We start from the raw sequence: 18,135 nt of genomic DNA, 5'->3' as shown, positions 1-18,135 counted from the left end.
ATTAGGGTAATCTGCTGGCAGGTTGCCCTCAGTCAGCCTGAATAACAAAGTCTTGGGTCCTGTGTCAGTTGCTGTCTCCTCTTCCATGACGTCAGGTCGTCAAGGGTATAAAATATGCAGCCAACGCCATTTTATTCAGTCTTTCTTGCTGCGCGGTGCCCGAAGCAGAAGCAGTTCGCAAGTGCTGGTCAGCTGACTCCTGAAATTTTCGTATTCGAGTTTCAGAACCAAAGTCTTCAAACTAAAGCTAAGTACCCCATTGGGGAAACTTTTTCTTGCTCCTTACCAATGTCAGTAAAAGTTAATAATTGCATTACTTGTGGGAAGCAAATACCTCATAAGGATTTTCATTTGTACTGTATTCCTTGCTTAGGCCCTGATCACAACATGTCTTGCTGTCGGTTATGTGCTAGATTTAACCAATGCACTATTAAGCGTCAGTTTATTTTTGCTTCTAAATATTTTGGTTTAAGATTTAACTATCCTGAAATGTTGTCGGTTAGCAATCCAACTACCGGAGTTCACAAAAAATGCAAGGAAAAAGACAGAGACAGACCGTTGAGGTCCAAAACCAACGACGAAGCTTCTACTAAGCCAGTCGCTGGTTCGCTGGTACTCAGTGAGGTGCTTTTGCAGCCCCTGATACCCGCTACTTTTGAGTCACAGGCCTCTACTGAGACCTATTCGGAGTCCGGTATGCCACGAGATTCTCAGAGTATTGAACCCGCGGATGTCTCTCCCTTGGATGGGTCCAGACCTGCTGATCAGGCACTGCCTTCTGAGGGTGTTTTCAGGCCTCAACATTTTTATATTAAACCGATGCCAGCAACAAAAACAAGGTCAAAAACAACTTCTATGTCTAAAAAATTGATTCATGAGCCACGTGCTCAGGCCCCTATGCATAAAAAACAGATGATCAAAATGGCTGAGGATTTAATTACCTTGATCAGGGGTTCCCAACCCCCCCCCCCCTGCTAAGAGGCCTAGGCAAGGCACTGATTATGAATCTTCAGATCAGGTTTCCATTTCTTCTGATTCCTCTTTTGATCAGGAATTTTCTATTCCACCCCATGAGCATTCGGATGCAGAGGAATCCATCCCATCTGCATCTCCTCCTGAGGATTACTCTTTTGGAGAGACTTTGCATACTTTAAGGGAACGTTTTCATTGGGAGAGTCAGGACTTCTCTGAATCAATAAAGAGGCTTAGGGATTTCCTTCTTCTTTCTGAGCATAGGCCTTTGGCAATACCTCCTGTATTAGACATTGTTGATGATGTGTTCTTGGAATCAAGCATGGCTCCTGATTCCCTGCCTCCGGCTCCTAGTAGGCCAGACAGATATTACAGGGTTCCTGACTCCCACAAATTTCTTTTCAAAAATCCTGCTGCTGATCCTGAAACTATTTTTCATGGTCCCAAGGGTGTAAAGGCTTCTACAGCCAAAAATCCTACACCTTCTGATAGAGATTCCAGGGAACTGGATAGATGGGGTAAGAAGGTTTATACATCTGCAACCTTGGCAATCAGGGCTTTAAACTGCCAGGTTCATATGCTTAAATATCAACAGCATGTTATGGGCTTACTGAAACAGAAAATGTTAATTTCTGATTGTGTGGAAAATAAGGAGTTACAAGATTTATTGCATTCAGCAGAACAGGTTGGAAAGCATACTTTGCAATGTGATTTTGATTCCTTGGAGGCCTCTTGTAGGGCCGCTGTTACTGGATCTGTGATTAGAAGGCATAACTGGCTCAAGGAACAAAATCTGCCTGATCATGTTAAAGCTAAATTGTTGGATGCCCCTTTGCAGCATGACACTCTGTTTGGTAATAAGGCAGAAGAGGTTTTAAAGAAAATGGAAGACAAATCTAAATCTATGCAAACTGAAAAAGATTTCTTGCAAGTGCAGCCACCTGGGTTCAGTGGGCATTGGCCTACTAAAAATTGGTCTTTTCCTGTGTCCAACCGAGCCACTCAGGGCAAACCCAGGTGCTCAAAAGGCTCCAGATATCAATCACAGGATTCTTACAGGTCAAAGCAATGAGGTGCCTCCACCTCCAAATCTGGAGGAAACAAAGCACAACCCTACAGTAAGCAGTCTCAATGACTTTCCAATACCATCTCCAAGCACTTATCTTTTGACAGCCCCCTTGGGGGGAAAACTAGCACTTCATGGTCAGAATTGGCAGTTAATTACCCAGGACAAGTGGGTATTAAACATAGTATCCCAGGGGTACAGATTTCATTACCATACGTTGCCAATGTCAAATGGATGGCCAGATCTGCCACAAAACCAGTGGGCAGAGGCCCAGAAACAAGTCATGTCACTCATGGATATGGGGGCTATTCAACCAGTACCAGAAAAGGAAAAAGGACAAGGTTTTTATTCAAGACTTTTCCTGGTACCCAGAAAAGACAATTCATGGCATCCAAAACTGGACTTATCGATTCTGAACACGGTCCTGGACATTCCAAAGTTCAAAATGCTGAGTTTACAACAGCTACTGCCTATGCTAGGCAAGAATACTTGGTTAGTAACTCTAGACTTAAAAGAGGCATACCTGCATATCCCAGTAAGGGAATCATGCAGAAGATACCTCCGCTTCAAAGCAGGTTTTTTGCATTACAAATTCTCTGCACTGCCCTTTGGCTTATCTACTGTGCCCAGGGTCTTTACAAAGTGCCTGGCACCAGTAATTGCATTCTGCAGACAAAGAAACATTCAAATTTATCCTTATCTGGCCGATTGCCTCATTCAAGCATAGGACAAGGACATGCTTCTTCAACATCTGGCATTTGTAAAAAGGCTTCTAGCATGCCTAGGGTACACCATAAACGAAAAGAAATCACAACTGTACCCTCTCAAATAATTACATTCCTGGGTGCAAGCTTGAATACAACTGCCCAGATGGCTTACCTCATGACAGACAAACAAAGGCAGCTGACAACATACTTCAAACAAATGGCAACAAAACCCCAGTTATCTCCAAGACAAATTCTGCAGGCTTTGGGGTTCATGGCATCCTGCATTCTACTAATTCAATATGCGAGACTGCATATGAGGAAACTTCAATGGTACCTAAAAAGTTTATGGAGTCAACATTGTCACAGCCTGGAAACAATGATTCCTCTCATTCCCTGCCTACAACAGGAGTTTCTTTGGTGGGCAGAGACATGTCACCAAAACAAGGGACTGTCATTCATTCTACCCCCTGTCACCCAAACCCTAACTACAGACACATCAGACTATGCTTAGGGAGCCCACCTGGCAGGGAGATGCATTCAGGACAAATGGAGCCCAGACCAAATGCATCTGCATATCAACCAGAAAGAAATGCTAGCTGTTCAGAATGCTCTGACAGCCTTCAAGGACTTACTTCATCCAGGACAACTACTGATAAAGACGGACAATACCACAGTTATGTGGTACATAAACAAGCAGAGGGGTACACATTCCTACCCCCTTTGCAGACTAGCCATGGCCTTGTGGAACATAGCCTTGACTTACCAAATAACATCTTCAAGCTCAATTCCTTCCAGGAAAGCAAAATACTCTGGCAGGTGACCTAAGTAGAAATCTTATGGACCCCCATGAATGGAAACTGGATCCACAAATCTTCAGCATGTTAACACAGGAATGGAGGAGCCCAGACATAGATCTATTTGCCTCTCCCCAAAATTATCGGTTGGACAAATTCTGCACAAGAACTCATCACAAATAAGCATGGAAAGTGGATGCTCTATCCTTCAGCTTGAAAAAACAATCAGTCTATGCCTTTCTCCCTCTGCCTCTCCTCTCCAAGGTCTTACTAAAAGTCAGACAGGAAAAACCAAAAATGATCCTAATTGCTCCAGACTGGCCTCGCCAGCACTGGTACATGCTTCTACGGAATATGTCACACCTTCCTCCATGGTACTTGCCTCAAATACCTCATCTACTGTCTCAGCAAAACTATCAAATTCTGCACACTCAGCTCCAAACTCTGAATCTTGCAGCATGGCTGATCAATTAATTATTCAAACAACACCTCTCAGTAAATCTGTGATGGATGTCATTTTGGAAGCCAGAAGGCCTAGTACTAGAAAATCTTATGCTGATAAATGGAAGAGATTCTGTGCTTGGAACTAAGCACAAGGAATAGACACAGCAAAGCCCAATATTCCTCAGATTTTACAATACTTAACTGAGATGCTTGACAAGGAAGGGCCTATCTTTTTGTTCAGTAAAAATCTATGCCTCTGCCATCTCGGCTCATTACAACACAGAGCATCCCCTCTATTCTCATCCACTGCTTAAGCAGTATCTTAGAGGGGCCAAAAATGTAAGGCCTCCCAGGAGAGCACCAACTCCTGCATGGGACCTCAATTTTGTGCTGGAAAAACGCACCCTGCCTCCTTTTGAACCAGCAGCTACTGCGGATATAAAATTTCTATCTTGGAAAACAGCTTTTCTTTTGGCAGTCACTTCAGCAAGAAGGGTTTCAGAACTACAGGCTTTCATGGCAGTGGAGCCTTTCATTATATTTTACCCAGACAGGGTGGCCCTCAGGACCAATCCTTCTTTTATGCCTAAGGTGGTATCCAGTGTGGCTGTTAACCAGACCATTCACCTGCCAACATTTTTCCCAAATCTGCAGAACAAGGGGGAGCGGATTCTGCATTCATTGGATGTACACAAACAACTAAGATTCTACTTAAACAGGACCAAATCTCTAAGAAAGTCTGAGCAACTACTGGTAGCATTTGCTGCAGGATCAGAGGGGAAGGCTATATCAAAGCAGACTATTTCTAAATGGATAAGCCACTGCATTCATTTCTGCTATTTGCACCATGGTAAACCTGTGCCCAAGGGGATCAGATCACATTCCACCATGGCTGCCTCTACTTCAGCAGCTTTTCTCAGAGGGGTCCCAACCAAAGACATTTTAGAAGCTGCTACTTGGAGCTCTGTTCATACCTTCACAAAGCATTATCATTTACCTCTCTTCTCAAAATCCAGTGCAGGCTTTGCCACTGCAGTCCTGCAGGGCCTTATAGCCACTCCTGATGCTGTTTAGTTCCATCCTCCCATTCTATTCTACCCAAATGTAATGACTTTAACAGTGAAACATGAAGAACATAGTACAGTTGTGTACACTTACCATAAATGTAGATGTTCAAGTGTATTCACTGTTGCAGTCCGGGTTACCCACCCACCATCCCCCATTCTATACCTTTTCTTTCCTTCACTATACTCAAAAGCCTTTGTGGTGTATTTGCTTTTAGTCAAAGGTAAAGTTTATGTTTGTAAAAGTGCATTCATATATTTACTGTTTATTAATATATATATATATATATATATATATATATATATATATATACACACATACATTTTTTTCTTTTTTTGCTCCCCATTTGGGGGGCACCTGACATCTGGAGCAAGAAAAACTGAATAAAATGGCATCAGCTGTATGTTTTATAGCCCTGACAACCTGACGTCATGGAAGAGGAGACAGCAACTGACACAGGACCCAAGACTTTGTTATTCAGGCCGACTGAGGGCAACCTGCCAGCAGATTACCCTAATGTAATGACTGCAACAGTGAATACACTCGAACATCTACAGCTATGATAAGTGTACACAACTGTACTTTTTGTGGTCATCCTTAAGACAGTAAAGACAAAGAGTCTGCCCATTCGTGGCAAGATGCATTATACAATGGTTTTTCACATTTGGGGCTGAAGTGAGCATGTCAAGGAACAGGGGAACATACTCTGCAGTAAAACAGTAAAGCTGCAGGGAAAATATGCTGAGGCATGCCTTGAAATGACCCCTGCCCATGTTTTTCTTTTCACAGATGTTCGTCGTGTTTCACTGTTGCAGTCATTACAATTGGGTTATCATGCTGGCAGGCTACCCACAGTCGGCCCAAATTCCAAAGTCTAGGTCCAGCGTCGGTTGCTATCGCCTCTTCCATGATGTCCCTGATGTCAGTGCGCCAGGGGTATAAAAGATGCAGCTGACACAATTTTCTTGAGTCTTTCTTGCTCCGCACTGCCCGAAGCAAAAGCAGTTTGCAAGTGCTGGTCAGCCGACTCCTGAGATTTTCATGTTCGAATTTCAGATCCGAAGTCTTCATTAAAAGCTAAGTGCCCCGTTGGGGAAACATTTTTCTTGCTCCAGACCGATGTCAGAAAAAGTTAATAATTGTACTTCTTGTGGGAAGCAAATACCTCATAAGGACTTTCATTCCTACTGTATTCCTTGCCTAGGCCCTGACCACAACATTGCTAATTGTTGGTTCTGTGCTAGATTTAACCAACGCACTATTAAGCATCAGTACGATTTTGCATTTCACTATTTTGGCAAAAGATTTAATTATACAATGTCATCGGATAACCATCCGACTACCACAATTCACAAGAAACGCAAAGAAAAAGAAAAGGACAAGCATCCGAGGTCCAAAACTGACGATGAGGCTTCTTCTAAGTCAGTGACCGGTTCGCCGGTTCTCAATGAGGCGCTTTCGCAGCCCCTGACGCCCGCTACTTTAGAGCCGCAGGTCACTACCGACTCCCACGTGGAGCCGACTAGGCCACTGGAAACTCAAGGTATTGGAACCTCGGAAGTTATTCCCTCAGATGGGTCTGGAGCCACTGAGCAGGCATCAGCTTCTGAGGGTGTTTTCAGACCTACACAATTATATGTAAAAACAACTTCAGCTTCAAAGGCAAAGACTAAAGCACCTTTAAAGACAAATAAACAAGTACAACAGCCCCATGGGCAGGCCTCCATGCCTAAAAAACAGATGCTCAAAGTGGCCGAAGACCTAATTACTTTGATCAGGGGTTCCCATCCCCCTCCTGATAAGAGGCCTAGGCAAGAGACAGAATATGAATCTTCAGATCAGGTTTCCATTTCTTCTGATTCCTCTTCTGATCAGGAAACCTCTCTTCCTCCCTATGAGGATTCTGATGCTGAAGAATCTATCCCTTCAGCCTCTCCTCCTGAGGATTATTCTTTTGGGGAAACTCTGCTTACCATGAGGGAGCCAAGATTATTCAGAATCTAAGAAAAGGCTCAGAGACTTCCTTTTACTACCTCAGCACAGGCCCCTTGCTATTCCACCTGTGGTAAATATTGTAGATGATGTTTTTTCAGAGTCCAGTCTGACTCCTGACTCCTTGCCTCCAGCTCCTGTTAGGCCAGACAGATACTACATGGTTCCTGATTCATATAAATTTCTTTTTAAAAACCCTGCTGCTGACCCAGAAACTATCTCTCAGGGTCCCAAAGGGGTCAAGGCTTCCACTGCAAAAAACTCTACCCCCTCTGTCAGGGATTCTAGGGCACTGGACAGATGGGGGGAAAAAGGTTTACACTTCTGCTACCTTGGCTATAAGGGCTTTAAATTGTCAGTTTTATATGCTTAAATGTCAGCAATATATTATGTCACTGCTTAAACAGAAAATGTTGATAAATTCTGAATGTGCAGAAAACAAAGAAATGCAGGATTTATTGCATGCAGCTGAACAAGTTGGAAAGCATACTTTGCAATGTGGTTTTGATTCTCTGGAAGCCTCCTGCAGGGCTGCTGTTACGGGTTCTGTCATCAGGAGGCATGCTTGGCTAAAGGAACAGAATCTGCCTGATCATGTTAAAGCAAAATTATTAGATGCTCCATTACAGCATGATACCTTGTTTGGTGTTAAAGCAGAGGAGGTGTTGAAGAAAATGGAGGACAAAGCAAAATCTATGCAAACAGTCAAGTATTTCTTACAGGTACAGCCTCCAAGATTTAGCAGACACTGGCCTACAAAGAATTGGTCCTTTCCAGTGTTAGACAGGCCACAAAGGGGCAGATACAGACACCCTAGAGGCAGATCCCAGCCCCAAAACACATACAGGTCTAAACAATGGTGTGCTTCTACCTCCAAAAGCGTTGATGACAAATCACAGCCATACAGGAAACAGTCCCAATGACTTCCCCCTGCCTGCGCCAAGCACTTATCTTCTGGCAGCACCTTTAGGGGGAAAACTAGCACTTTTTCATCAAAATTGGCACATAGTAACCCAGGACAAATGGGTCTTGAACATAGTGTCACAAGGCTACAAGTTTCAAACCTGCCAAAAAATCAGTGGGCAAAGGCACAAAAACAAGTTTTATCCCTCATGGACATGAGGGCCATTCAGCAAGTACCAGAGCAAGAGCAGGGACAAGGATTTTACTCAAGACTGTTCTTGGTGACCAGAAAGGACAAAGCCTGGAAACCAACACTGGACCTGTCTATCCTGAACACATTCCAAAATTCAAAATGTTGACTCTGCAGCAGCTTCTGCCCATGCTAGGCAAGAAGGCTTGGCTTGTGACTTTAGACCTAAAAGAGGCATACCTGCATGTCCCAATCAAACAATCATGCAGAAGATACCTCAGATTCATAACTGGCTCAATGCACTACCAATTCCCTGCACTGCCCTTTGGCTTATCTACTGCGCCCAGGGTCTTCACAAAATCCCTGGCTCCAGTAATTGCATTCTGCAGACAAAGAGGAATACAAATATATCCTTACTTGGACGACTGCCTCATTCAAGCAGAGAACAAGGACATTCTACTACAGCATCTGGCATTTGTAAAAAGATTACTAACATGCCTAGGGTACACAGTAAACGAGAAGAAATCAAACCTAGTACCCTCTCAAGAGATAATATTCCTGGGTGCAAGCTTGAATACAACTGCCCAGATGGCTTATCTCATGCCAGACAAACAAAGACAACTGACTACTTATTTCAAACTGTTGGCAACAAAGGCCCAGTTATCTGCAAGAAAAATTCTGCAGGCTTTGGACTTCATGGCATCCTGCATTCTGTTAATTCCATATGCAAGACTGCATATGAGGAAACTTCAATGGTATCTAAAAGGTGTTTGGACTCAACATTGCCACAGCCTGGAAACAATAATTACCCTCATTCCCTGCCTGCAATAGGAGTTTCGATGATGGGCAAAGGCCTGTCACCACAACAAGGAGCAGCCATTCACTTTACCCACAGCCAGGCAGACATTAACAACAAATGCATCAGATTATGCCTGGGGAGCCCACAAGGCAGGAAGATGTATTCAGGGCACATGATCCGCAAGCCAAATGCATCTACATATCAATCAAAAAGAGATGCTAGCTGTTCAGAATGCCCTGACAGCCTTCAAGGATCAACTTCATCTGGGACAACTACTGATAAAGACGGACAGTACTACAGTCATGTGGTACAGGCTTGTTGGCTGTTGGTGAAGCACCCTCCAAGAGGAAAAAACGCTGAGAGAAGAAGGGAGCCACTTTTGTGATTTTAAGTATTTTTTCTCTGTTTATTTGCTAAGTTTTTCTGCATAGCTGCCTAGCTTGAGCATTTTCTGGCTTGTTAAACTTGATTTCTGTATTAGTAGCTGTATTTAGAGCACAACCAAAAGCTGTTTGCTGAATTTCCTGTTTGCACTTAATTTTAAATCGTTTTTTTCTTAAAACTTGCATATTTTCTGTCCTTGACCAAGCACTCTTGTGTGGGGTCATTTACTGCACTGGTATAACTTGATATTACTTGTGAATCTCTGCTATCCCTGTAAAAACAAAAACAAAAAAAAAAAAATCTTGCTTTTTTCCCACTTTTCTGAGAGTTAAAAAAGTTCAGTTACAGGCTTGCTGTTCCTGAACTGTTTGAAAGTTTCTGTGAGGCCATTTTTGCTTGGGCTGAAGGAAGGTCTCTGTGTTTATCAGTGGGAGTGACTAACATTGAGCAGCTTCCCTGCCCCGGAGAGGTGGTTACTGACTTGAAACTGTAGTTTTATTGGCCACTAGGGTCATTTCCATAACTCCTTCATCTTCCTCTCTTAAAACCTAGTTGCCTCGTGGTTTGAGCGTCTTTTCAGGCTTGTTGGCTGTTGGTGAAGCACCTCCAAGAGGAAAAACTGAGAGAAGAAGGAGCCACTTTGAGATTTTAAGTATTTTTCTGTTTATTTGCTAAGTTTTTCTGCATAGATGCCTAGCTTGAGCATTTTCTGGCTTGTTAAACTTGATTTCTGTATTAGTAGCTGTATTTAGAGCACAACCAAAAAGCTGTTTGCTGAATTTCCTGTTTGCACTTAATTTTAAATCGTTTTTCTTAAAACTTGCATATTTTCTGTCCTTGACCTAGCACTCTTGTGTGGGGTCATTTACTGCACTGGTATAACTTGATATTACTTGTGAACCTCTGCTATCTCTGTAAAACAAAAAAAAAAAAAACTTTCTTTTTCCCACTTTTCTGAGAGTTAAAAAAGTTCAGTTACAGGCTTGCTGTTCCTGAACTGTTTGAAAGTTTCTGTGAGGCCATTTTTGCTTGGGCTGAAGGAAGGTCTCTGTGGTTATCAGTGGGAGTGACTAACATTGAGCAGCTTCCCTGCCCCCCCGAGAGGTGGTTACTGACTTGAAACTGTAGTTTTATTGGCCACTAGGGGTCATTTCCATAACTCCTTCATCTGTCCTCAGAGGAGTGGTTTAGGGCAGTGACTTGTGGTTTGTTGGCCAATTTGGGTCATTTCCTGTCTTTTCCAGCCCCCTGCTATAAAGCACGCTTTAGCTGATTTAGCCGATTTAGCCGATTTAAGCGGAGTTGCTACTGTTGCACACTAGGGCAGCGCCGGTTAAGCAGGTTTAAACTATTCGGCTACCTAAAGTCCACTCTTCAAATTTTCCCTTAAAACTACCTTCCTCGAACTATACTACTGATCTAATCAGCGATCCTATAATTAAAAGATCATCTCTACTTGACTCCAAGTAGACTATTCTCTATCTGTTAAACGTAGCACTTGCTCCTACAGTACTTATTACCTTGACACGGCACTCTTGTCATAGATAGTACCCCAAAAGGCAACCCCCATTTCGGTCACCCACGTCCCGAATCTTTTTAAAGTTTTTGTCTATTCCTTCTAGCATGTCGAGGATCAGTTGCTAGTGTCCTCTCCTGCTCAGCTGGTGAACCTGGGAATATTGAGGCAATGTTACAATTGCCTCATGTACACAGACAACCCTCTCCTCCTCCCACAAAACACAAATACATGAGAGATGCAACTACACGGCCAAACTGGAGGCTGAGCTCTCAACATAGGACTGGCAAGACCAGTCAGGAGGAGAAGGTTACCACACACACTATAGACCCAGTCTCACATATTACCATTACAACCTCAAATCATACACATAAACACACAAAGACATACTGAGGCTCTGATCAAAAATCTACCAAAACAGCAGAGGCCACCAAAGCAGACACCCAAACAACCACCACCTCAGAACACAACACCTGCAACACATAGACCTCACAGTCAGAGTGTCAAACAGTCACAGCCCTTAAGGCCAAACACAATGCCAGACACACTAGTCATTGGTGACTCCATAGTCAGACACACTGACGTCCGCTCACCAGACTGAGTAAGGAGAAGGTCACAGTAAGCTGCCTGTCGGGCGCTAGAATCCGCCACATAACGCAAGCACTCAGGTCTCTCAACAGCAGGTACAAATATGATTCAGTCATTGTCCACGCTGGTGTAAACGACCTGAGACGCACTCCTTGGACTACATGAAAGAGACATTGAGGAGCTCTCTGATTATGTAGCCCAGACAGGTATGACCCTGACCTTGAGCAGTATCCTACCTTCACCAAGAATGATGCCACAATACAGAGATAAGATGATCAGCTTTAACAATTGGCTTAAACACTGGTGTCATTCAAAGGGGATCCAGTGTCTGTCTGCCTGGGATGACATGCTGGACAAGCCACGCTGCTTCAAGGGACGGCTTGCACCTGTCACCCTGGGATTCGGATATTGGCAAAGGCTCTTGCCACCCCATAGTGCCTTTTTAGGCAAGGCTCAAATTCTAAACATACCACCCTAGAACACAAAAAGGAAAAAACTAAGGGTAATGCTGCTCAATGCCAGAAGTCTAAATCTCAAAATGCACGCACTCGAGGCCCTTCTCAGTATGGAGAACATCGATGTCTGTGCTGTGACAGAAACCTGGTTTAAGGCTCCTGAGAGCACCCCAGGGCTATCAGGTTTTACCTCATATCATGCGTTCCGGCCCCAAAATCTGGACAATACCAAGAAAGGAGGGGGTATCCATATTCATCAAGGACACCCACACCTCAAGACTGGTGGCAACACGATGCATCGGAGACCATCCAGGTGCAATTAACCATAGGCAAGACTGCTCTGCAAATTGTAGCATGTTACAGGCCACCTCACAAACTCAGGAACCTCACATGGCCTTCCTGAAAACACTAGAGGGGATAAATGTATTACCAAACACCATCATACTAGGTGACTTCAATTACCCTAATATAGACTGGGAACACTACTCAAGCCCAAACACCCTAGCCCAAAAGTTCCTGGAATTCATAAACTCAAATGCCATGGAACAACTAGTCACCATCCCCACAAGAGGAGATAACATACTTGATCTCATCATCACGAACATGGGAGCACAATGTTCAACACCGAGGTGTACCCTCACTGGTGAGATCAGACCACAAACTAATCTCGCTGGAGGTCCTCATCCCACCCCACCTGAAATAAAAAGACCACAGTAAAGAACTTCTCAAAGCCGACTTCACACTTCTAAAGACTAGTGTGGTCTCCTTTAAGGCCCCGAGCCATGGAAACAGTACTCAAGCCGCTGAATCACTTACAAATGCCTTCTACCAGCACCTGCAGGACTGCATGGATAAGGCAATCCCAAGCAAAACAAAGACTCTTTGTACCAAAGGCAAGCATCCAGTCTGGTGGACCCCAGCCATAAACAAACTCTACAACAAAAGGAGGAAGCTACTACAAGATAGAGCAAAATCCTTAAAAGGTAAGACACCCTTGATCACTATAAGTAAAAACTAAGAGCTCTCATAAAATCATCCAAAGCAAATTTCGAGAGAAAAAGCTAAAGACTCAAAAGACAATCATAAGGCCTTCTTTAGCTATGTTAGAAACCTGGGAGGAAACTCCCAGATATGCTCAGAGCTAGTTCAAAATGATGTGAAGATTACTGATCCTACAGACATTGCCAACATACTGGCTGACAGGTTCAGTGCAAACTTCTCCCCCCCCCAAAAGGAGAGATATCTATACCAAACGATTGCAGCCCCCAAACATCTCCAGCCCAAGTGAGAACTGCTCTCTCCAAAGCAAAAACACAGCATCCATGGGACCTGATGGTGTCCCCGGCTGTGTGCTCCATGAACTCAATGAGGAATTAAACCCACAGCTAGGACAGCTGTTTAATCAAAGTCTTACCTCTGGATCACTCCAGGAGTGGCGCACTGCAACTGTGGTACCACTTCACAAAGGCGGTGCCTCCACCGACCCTGGAAATTACCGCCCATTAGCTTGACAAGCCTTATCTGCAAAGCCATGGAGAGGATCATAATGGACCTCATAAATAAAGACATAGGGAATTTGCAGACTTTGGATCCAACCCAGTTTGGCTTTGTCAAAGGCAGATCATGCCTTTTAAACTTGGTTGACTTTTTGAAACAGTCACCAAAGCCATTGATGAGGAAAGGCAGTCCATACAGCCTACCTCGATCTGGCTAAGGCCTTCGATACAATACCCCATTCGGGTATCATTGAAAAACTCATCAGCTTAAATGTCAACCCATACATCACAAGATGGGTTGCAAACTGGCTGAGTGACAGAACCCACAGGGTCAGAGCTGCTGGCGCCATGTCAGACTCAAAGCCTGTCACAAGTGGTGTCCCACAGGGCTCAGTCCTGGGCCCACTCTTGTTTGGCATCTACTTTTCCAAGTACAAGCAAACACAGGAGGGTTATGGCTGACAAAGTTTGCAGATGACTGCAAACTGGGCCATAGTAGAAAACACATCTGACACAGATATCCTTCAGAAGGGTCTCACAGAAGCGGATAACTGGTGCCAGAGCCACGGCCTAAAGTTAAATGCCAAAAATGCATAGTCATACCCTTCGGAAAAACAAGGTTACCCTAGCTACCAAATAGGTGGCAATCCACTGAGCACAGAAGAAGTTATCAGGGACCTGGGGACCCAGGTTGATAGTAGTCTGTCATTCGACACCCATGTAGCTAAAGTAGTTAGGAAGACCTTCTACATTGCCCACCTTATCATGAAGGGATTCTCATCTAGATCAAGGGAGGTCATAGTCTCCCTTTACTCATCACTCATCAGACCAATGATTGAGTACAATGCCCCATTCGGAATGTATCTGACCCGACACTTGCAGCAGCTGGAGAGGCCACAAAAGTTCCTCACCAAAAGGATAAAGGGTCTCAAAAATCTGTCCTATGCTGCCCGACTGAAAGAACTCCAGCTCTATTCAGTCGCCACTTGCTCAGAGGTGACCTTTGCCTAACATACAAGGCCATGTCAAACCCAGATTTGATGAATATGCTTCACCTCAAAAAATCTAGATCCATCAGAGCCACAAGGCGGGAGACTTAAACCTTGACACGGCTATTAATAGGACGTGCTGGAGGGATAGATTCATCACCCAAAGACTCCCTATGCTGTGGAACAAAATCCCGGTACATGTGAGGCAGAGCACCTCGCTGGCCTTGTTCAAGAGAAATCTTGACCAATGGATGGGAGATCGCAGATATACCCCAGGGATTACCTCAGTGTCACTGCTCGACAGAGGCACAGAAAAATAATGGGTATAGTTCCCCATACTAAAGGGGTGGCCTAAGCCACAAAACGATGGGCTAGGCTTGTAAATGCCCTCGGGCAGATAGCCTAGTATGAACCTATGAACCTATAAACAAGCAGGGAAGAACTCATTCCTATCCCCTTTGCAGACTAGCCATGACTTTGTGGGACACAGCATTGACTTACCAAGTACATCTGCAGGCACAATTCCTGCCAGGAAAGGTAAATACTCTGGCAGACAAACTAAGCAGAAACCTCATGGATCCCCACAAGTGGAAATTGGATCCGCAAGTCTTCAGCATGATAACAAGGAAATGGGGATGCCCGGACATAGATCTATTTTCCTCCCCTCACAACTGCCAACTACAGAGGTTCTTTACAACGACTTATCACAAGCAAGCATGGAAAATGGATGCTCTGTCTTTCAGCTGGAAAAACTTAACAGTATATGCCTTTCCTCCACTGCCTCTCCTCCCCAAGGTACTCCTAAAGGTCAGACAAAAGAAGCCAAAAATGATTCTGATTGCCCCAGACTGGCCCCACCAGCACTGATACCAAATCCTAAGGAACCTGTCTCAATGCCCAGCCTGGACATTACCTCAAATTCCTCACTTACTGTCCCAACAAAACAATCAGATCCTGCACTGCCAACTCAAGACCTTAAATCTGGCAGCATGGCAGATAATGTAGTCATTCGAAACACCCCTCTTTCTAAATCGGTGATGGATGTTATTTTGGAGGCCAGAAGAGCTTTTCATCAGTTAATATTCATGCCCCTGCCATTTCAGCTCATTACAATACAGAGCCACCTATTTTTTCTCATCCTTTACTAAGGCAGTACCTCAGAGGAGCCAAAAACTTAAGGCCTCCAAGGAGACCACTAATACCTACATGGGACCTCAATTATGTCTTGGAAAAACTCACACTGCCTCCTTTTGAGCCAGCCGCTACAGCTGATATAAATTTTTTATCTTGGAAAACAGCTCTGCTCCTAGCAATAACCTCTGCAAGGTGAGTCTCAGAGTTACAGGCACTCATGGCAGTGGAACCTTTTATCATTTTCCATCCAGACAGGGTTTCTCTGAGGACAAACCCGACATTATGCCTAAGGTAGTGTCCAGTGTAGCCCTTAACCAAACTATTCACTTGCCTACCTTTTATCCAAACCCACAGAATAAGGGTGAGAGACTTCTGCATTCTTTGGACATACACAGACAGCTGCGCTTCTACTTGGACAGAACCAAAGCTTTCAGAAAGACTGAGCAATTACTAGTGGCATATGCTACAGGATCATAAGGAAAGGCTATCTCAAAGCAGACTATTTCAAAGTGGATAGGCCACTCCATTCGTTTCTGCTATTCACAACATAGCAAATCAGTGCCTAAGGGCATTAGGCCACATTCAACCAGAGCAGCAGCCACATCAGCAGCCTTCCTCAGAGGAGTACCAACCAAAGACATTTTAGAGGCTGCAACCTGGAGTTCAGTGCACACTTTTACAAAGCACTATCACTTACCACTCTACTCCATATCCAGGGCAGGCTTTGCCACTGCAGTTCTGCAGGGCCTCATAGCCACTCCTAATCCTATTTAGCTCCAGCCTCCCAACCTCAGCTTTGGGATTCAACCCAATTGTAATGACTGCAACAGTGAAACACTATGAACATAGTTCAGTTGTGTACCTTCCATAAATGTAGATGTTCGAGTGTATTCACTGTTGCAGTCCAGGTTACCCACCCACCATCCCCCTTATCTTTGCTGGAACTTATCTGTACTTCTCTATTCTATACAACCTATGTGGTGTATTTGCTTGTAGATGAAGGAATAATTTACTTTGGTGCATGCATGCTTTATTGACATATTTTTAGCCTTCCCTTTTGGGGACACCTGACATCTGGGGCAAGAAAAACTGAAGAAAATGGTGTCAGCTGCATCTTTTATACCCCTGGCGCACTGACGTCAGGGAGGAGGTGAGAGCAACCGACGCCGGACCTAGACTTTGGAATTCAGGCTGACTGCGGGTTTAACAGCCCTCCTTTTTTTGTTCATTGTGCATTTTTTCCTAGGCTAGAACAGCTTGCTATTTGCACTTTTAGTACTAGCAAATAAAACACTATATACCTATATATAGTACATTGTTTCTCACTTGCATTTATCAGTTTGAAATGCTGTCTTGTTCTTCTCAAATAACTCTCAAATCCCTGTGGAGCCGTGCTCATTCCAAGATACTGAGTGGATGCATTCTGATTAGGCATGCATAATGATAACATTATTTCTAGTTGAAATATATGATGAAGAAATAACTTTGTTATATTCATGCAGGGTTGAAAGTATTGAAATCTTTGGTCTAAACAGATGTTAGAAACTTTCTTAAATGCTAGTGAAAACATGCAAGTTTTGTTAATTTGTATTATCACGTGTTTAGAAGATTTTTTTAAAAATACAATGTCATATAATAATCTATGCAATCTGTTACTTAGTGACATATTTTAAAGCTGCATTTGGTATCTTGTGTTGTAATCCTACATAAACTCTTTCTTCTCCACACAGATATTTGAAGGGAACTCTGATGCCACAAACGTTGTTGTTAGCAAACTCCCTGTTGCAACTCTAGCCCGGTTTGTTCGAATCAGACCTATAACATGGGAAACTGGAATTGCACTGAAGTTTGAGCTTTACGGATGCAAAATAGCAGGTGAATGCTATACAAGTGCTAAATAGTACTGGATGCATTTTTCACATTATATACACAGCAAACCTATAGAACTGTGTAGTCACACTTTAACTGATAGGGGAAGAATAAAATGGGAAAACAACCTCATTCAGAAAGAGTCACAGTCATTTCAAGGAAATTATTTAGTAATAATAACATTTTTTGTTTATGTAAATGAAAGTATGAGTGGTTCAAGGTTATTCCATAAATATATATATATATATATATATATATATATATATATATGTGTGTGTGTGTGTGTGTGTGTGTGTGTATAGATGTAAGAGATACACAGGGCAGACTATTCAGATGTCCTATTCCAGTGTTGTAGTATTCTACATGTGGGTTTACCCTTCTTCCTTCCAGTTCTTCTGGCCAGAATTCAAAAGATTTTCAGTCTTTCTAGGTGCGTCAGATGTCTGACATGGCAGCAGGAACATGGGCCATAAATGTGATGTCTGCACACCCCAGCCCTCAGAACTTTTCAGCCACCAGTCATATACCAGGTGCTCCTGCTTTTTGCGGACGTCATATCAAGAAAATGTCAGTTAAGTACCCTGTTGGGGATCCTTTCAGTCCTACTGTTTTTTCATATAGTCTGTTCATGTCATCTAGAAATGGCAAGTGTAAATGTGATTGGCAGATTCCCCACAAAGACACCCACGATCAGTATCACTTTTGTTTAGGTAGGGAACATGATCACAAGAACTGCACAATTTGTCAGTCTTTCATCCCCAAGACCTTACAT

General features: G+C 43.5%; 1 protein-coding gene across 1 annotated transcript in view; it reads left to right on the top strand.

The window, feature by feature from the left end:
• Nucleotides 1-18,135, top strand: part of NRP1 (neuropilin 1) — a 500,773-nt gene that overhangs the window by 340,767 nt on the left and 141,871 nt on the right. The window contains exon 8 of the mRNA XM_044066709.1: nt 17,225-17,369. Coding sequence (XP_043922644.1) covers nt 17,225-17,369 — 145 coding nt within the window. The remainder of the gene's footprint in view (nt 1-17,224; nt 17,370-18,135) is intronic.

Source organism: Protopterus annectens, chromosome 3.part1, assembly GCF_019279795.1.
Source record: "Protopterus annectens isolate FY-2018-M chromosome 3.part1, PAN1.0, whole genome shotgun sequence".
NCBI classification, from domain to species: domain Eukaryota; kingdom Metazoa; phylum Chordata; order Ceratodontiformes; family Protopteridae; genus Protopterus; species Protopterus annectens.
Note: the sequence above shows the minus strand (reverse complement) of the source record. Positions and strands in the feature narration are given on the sequence as shown.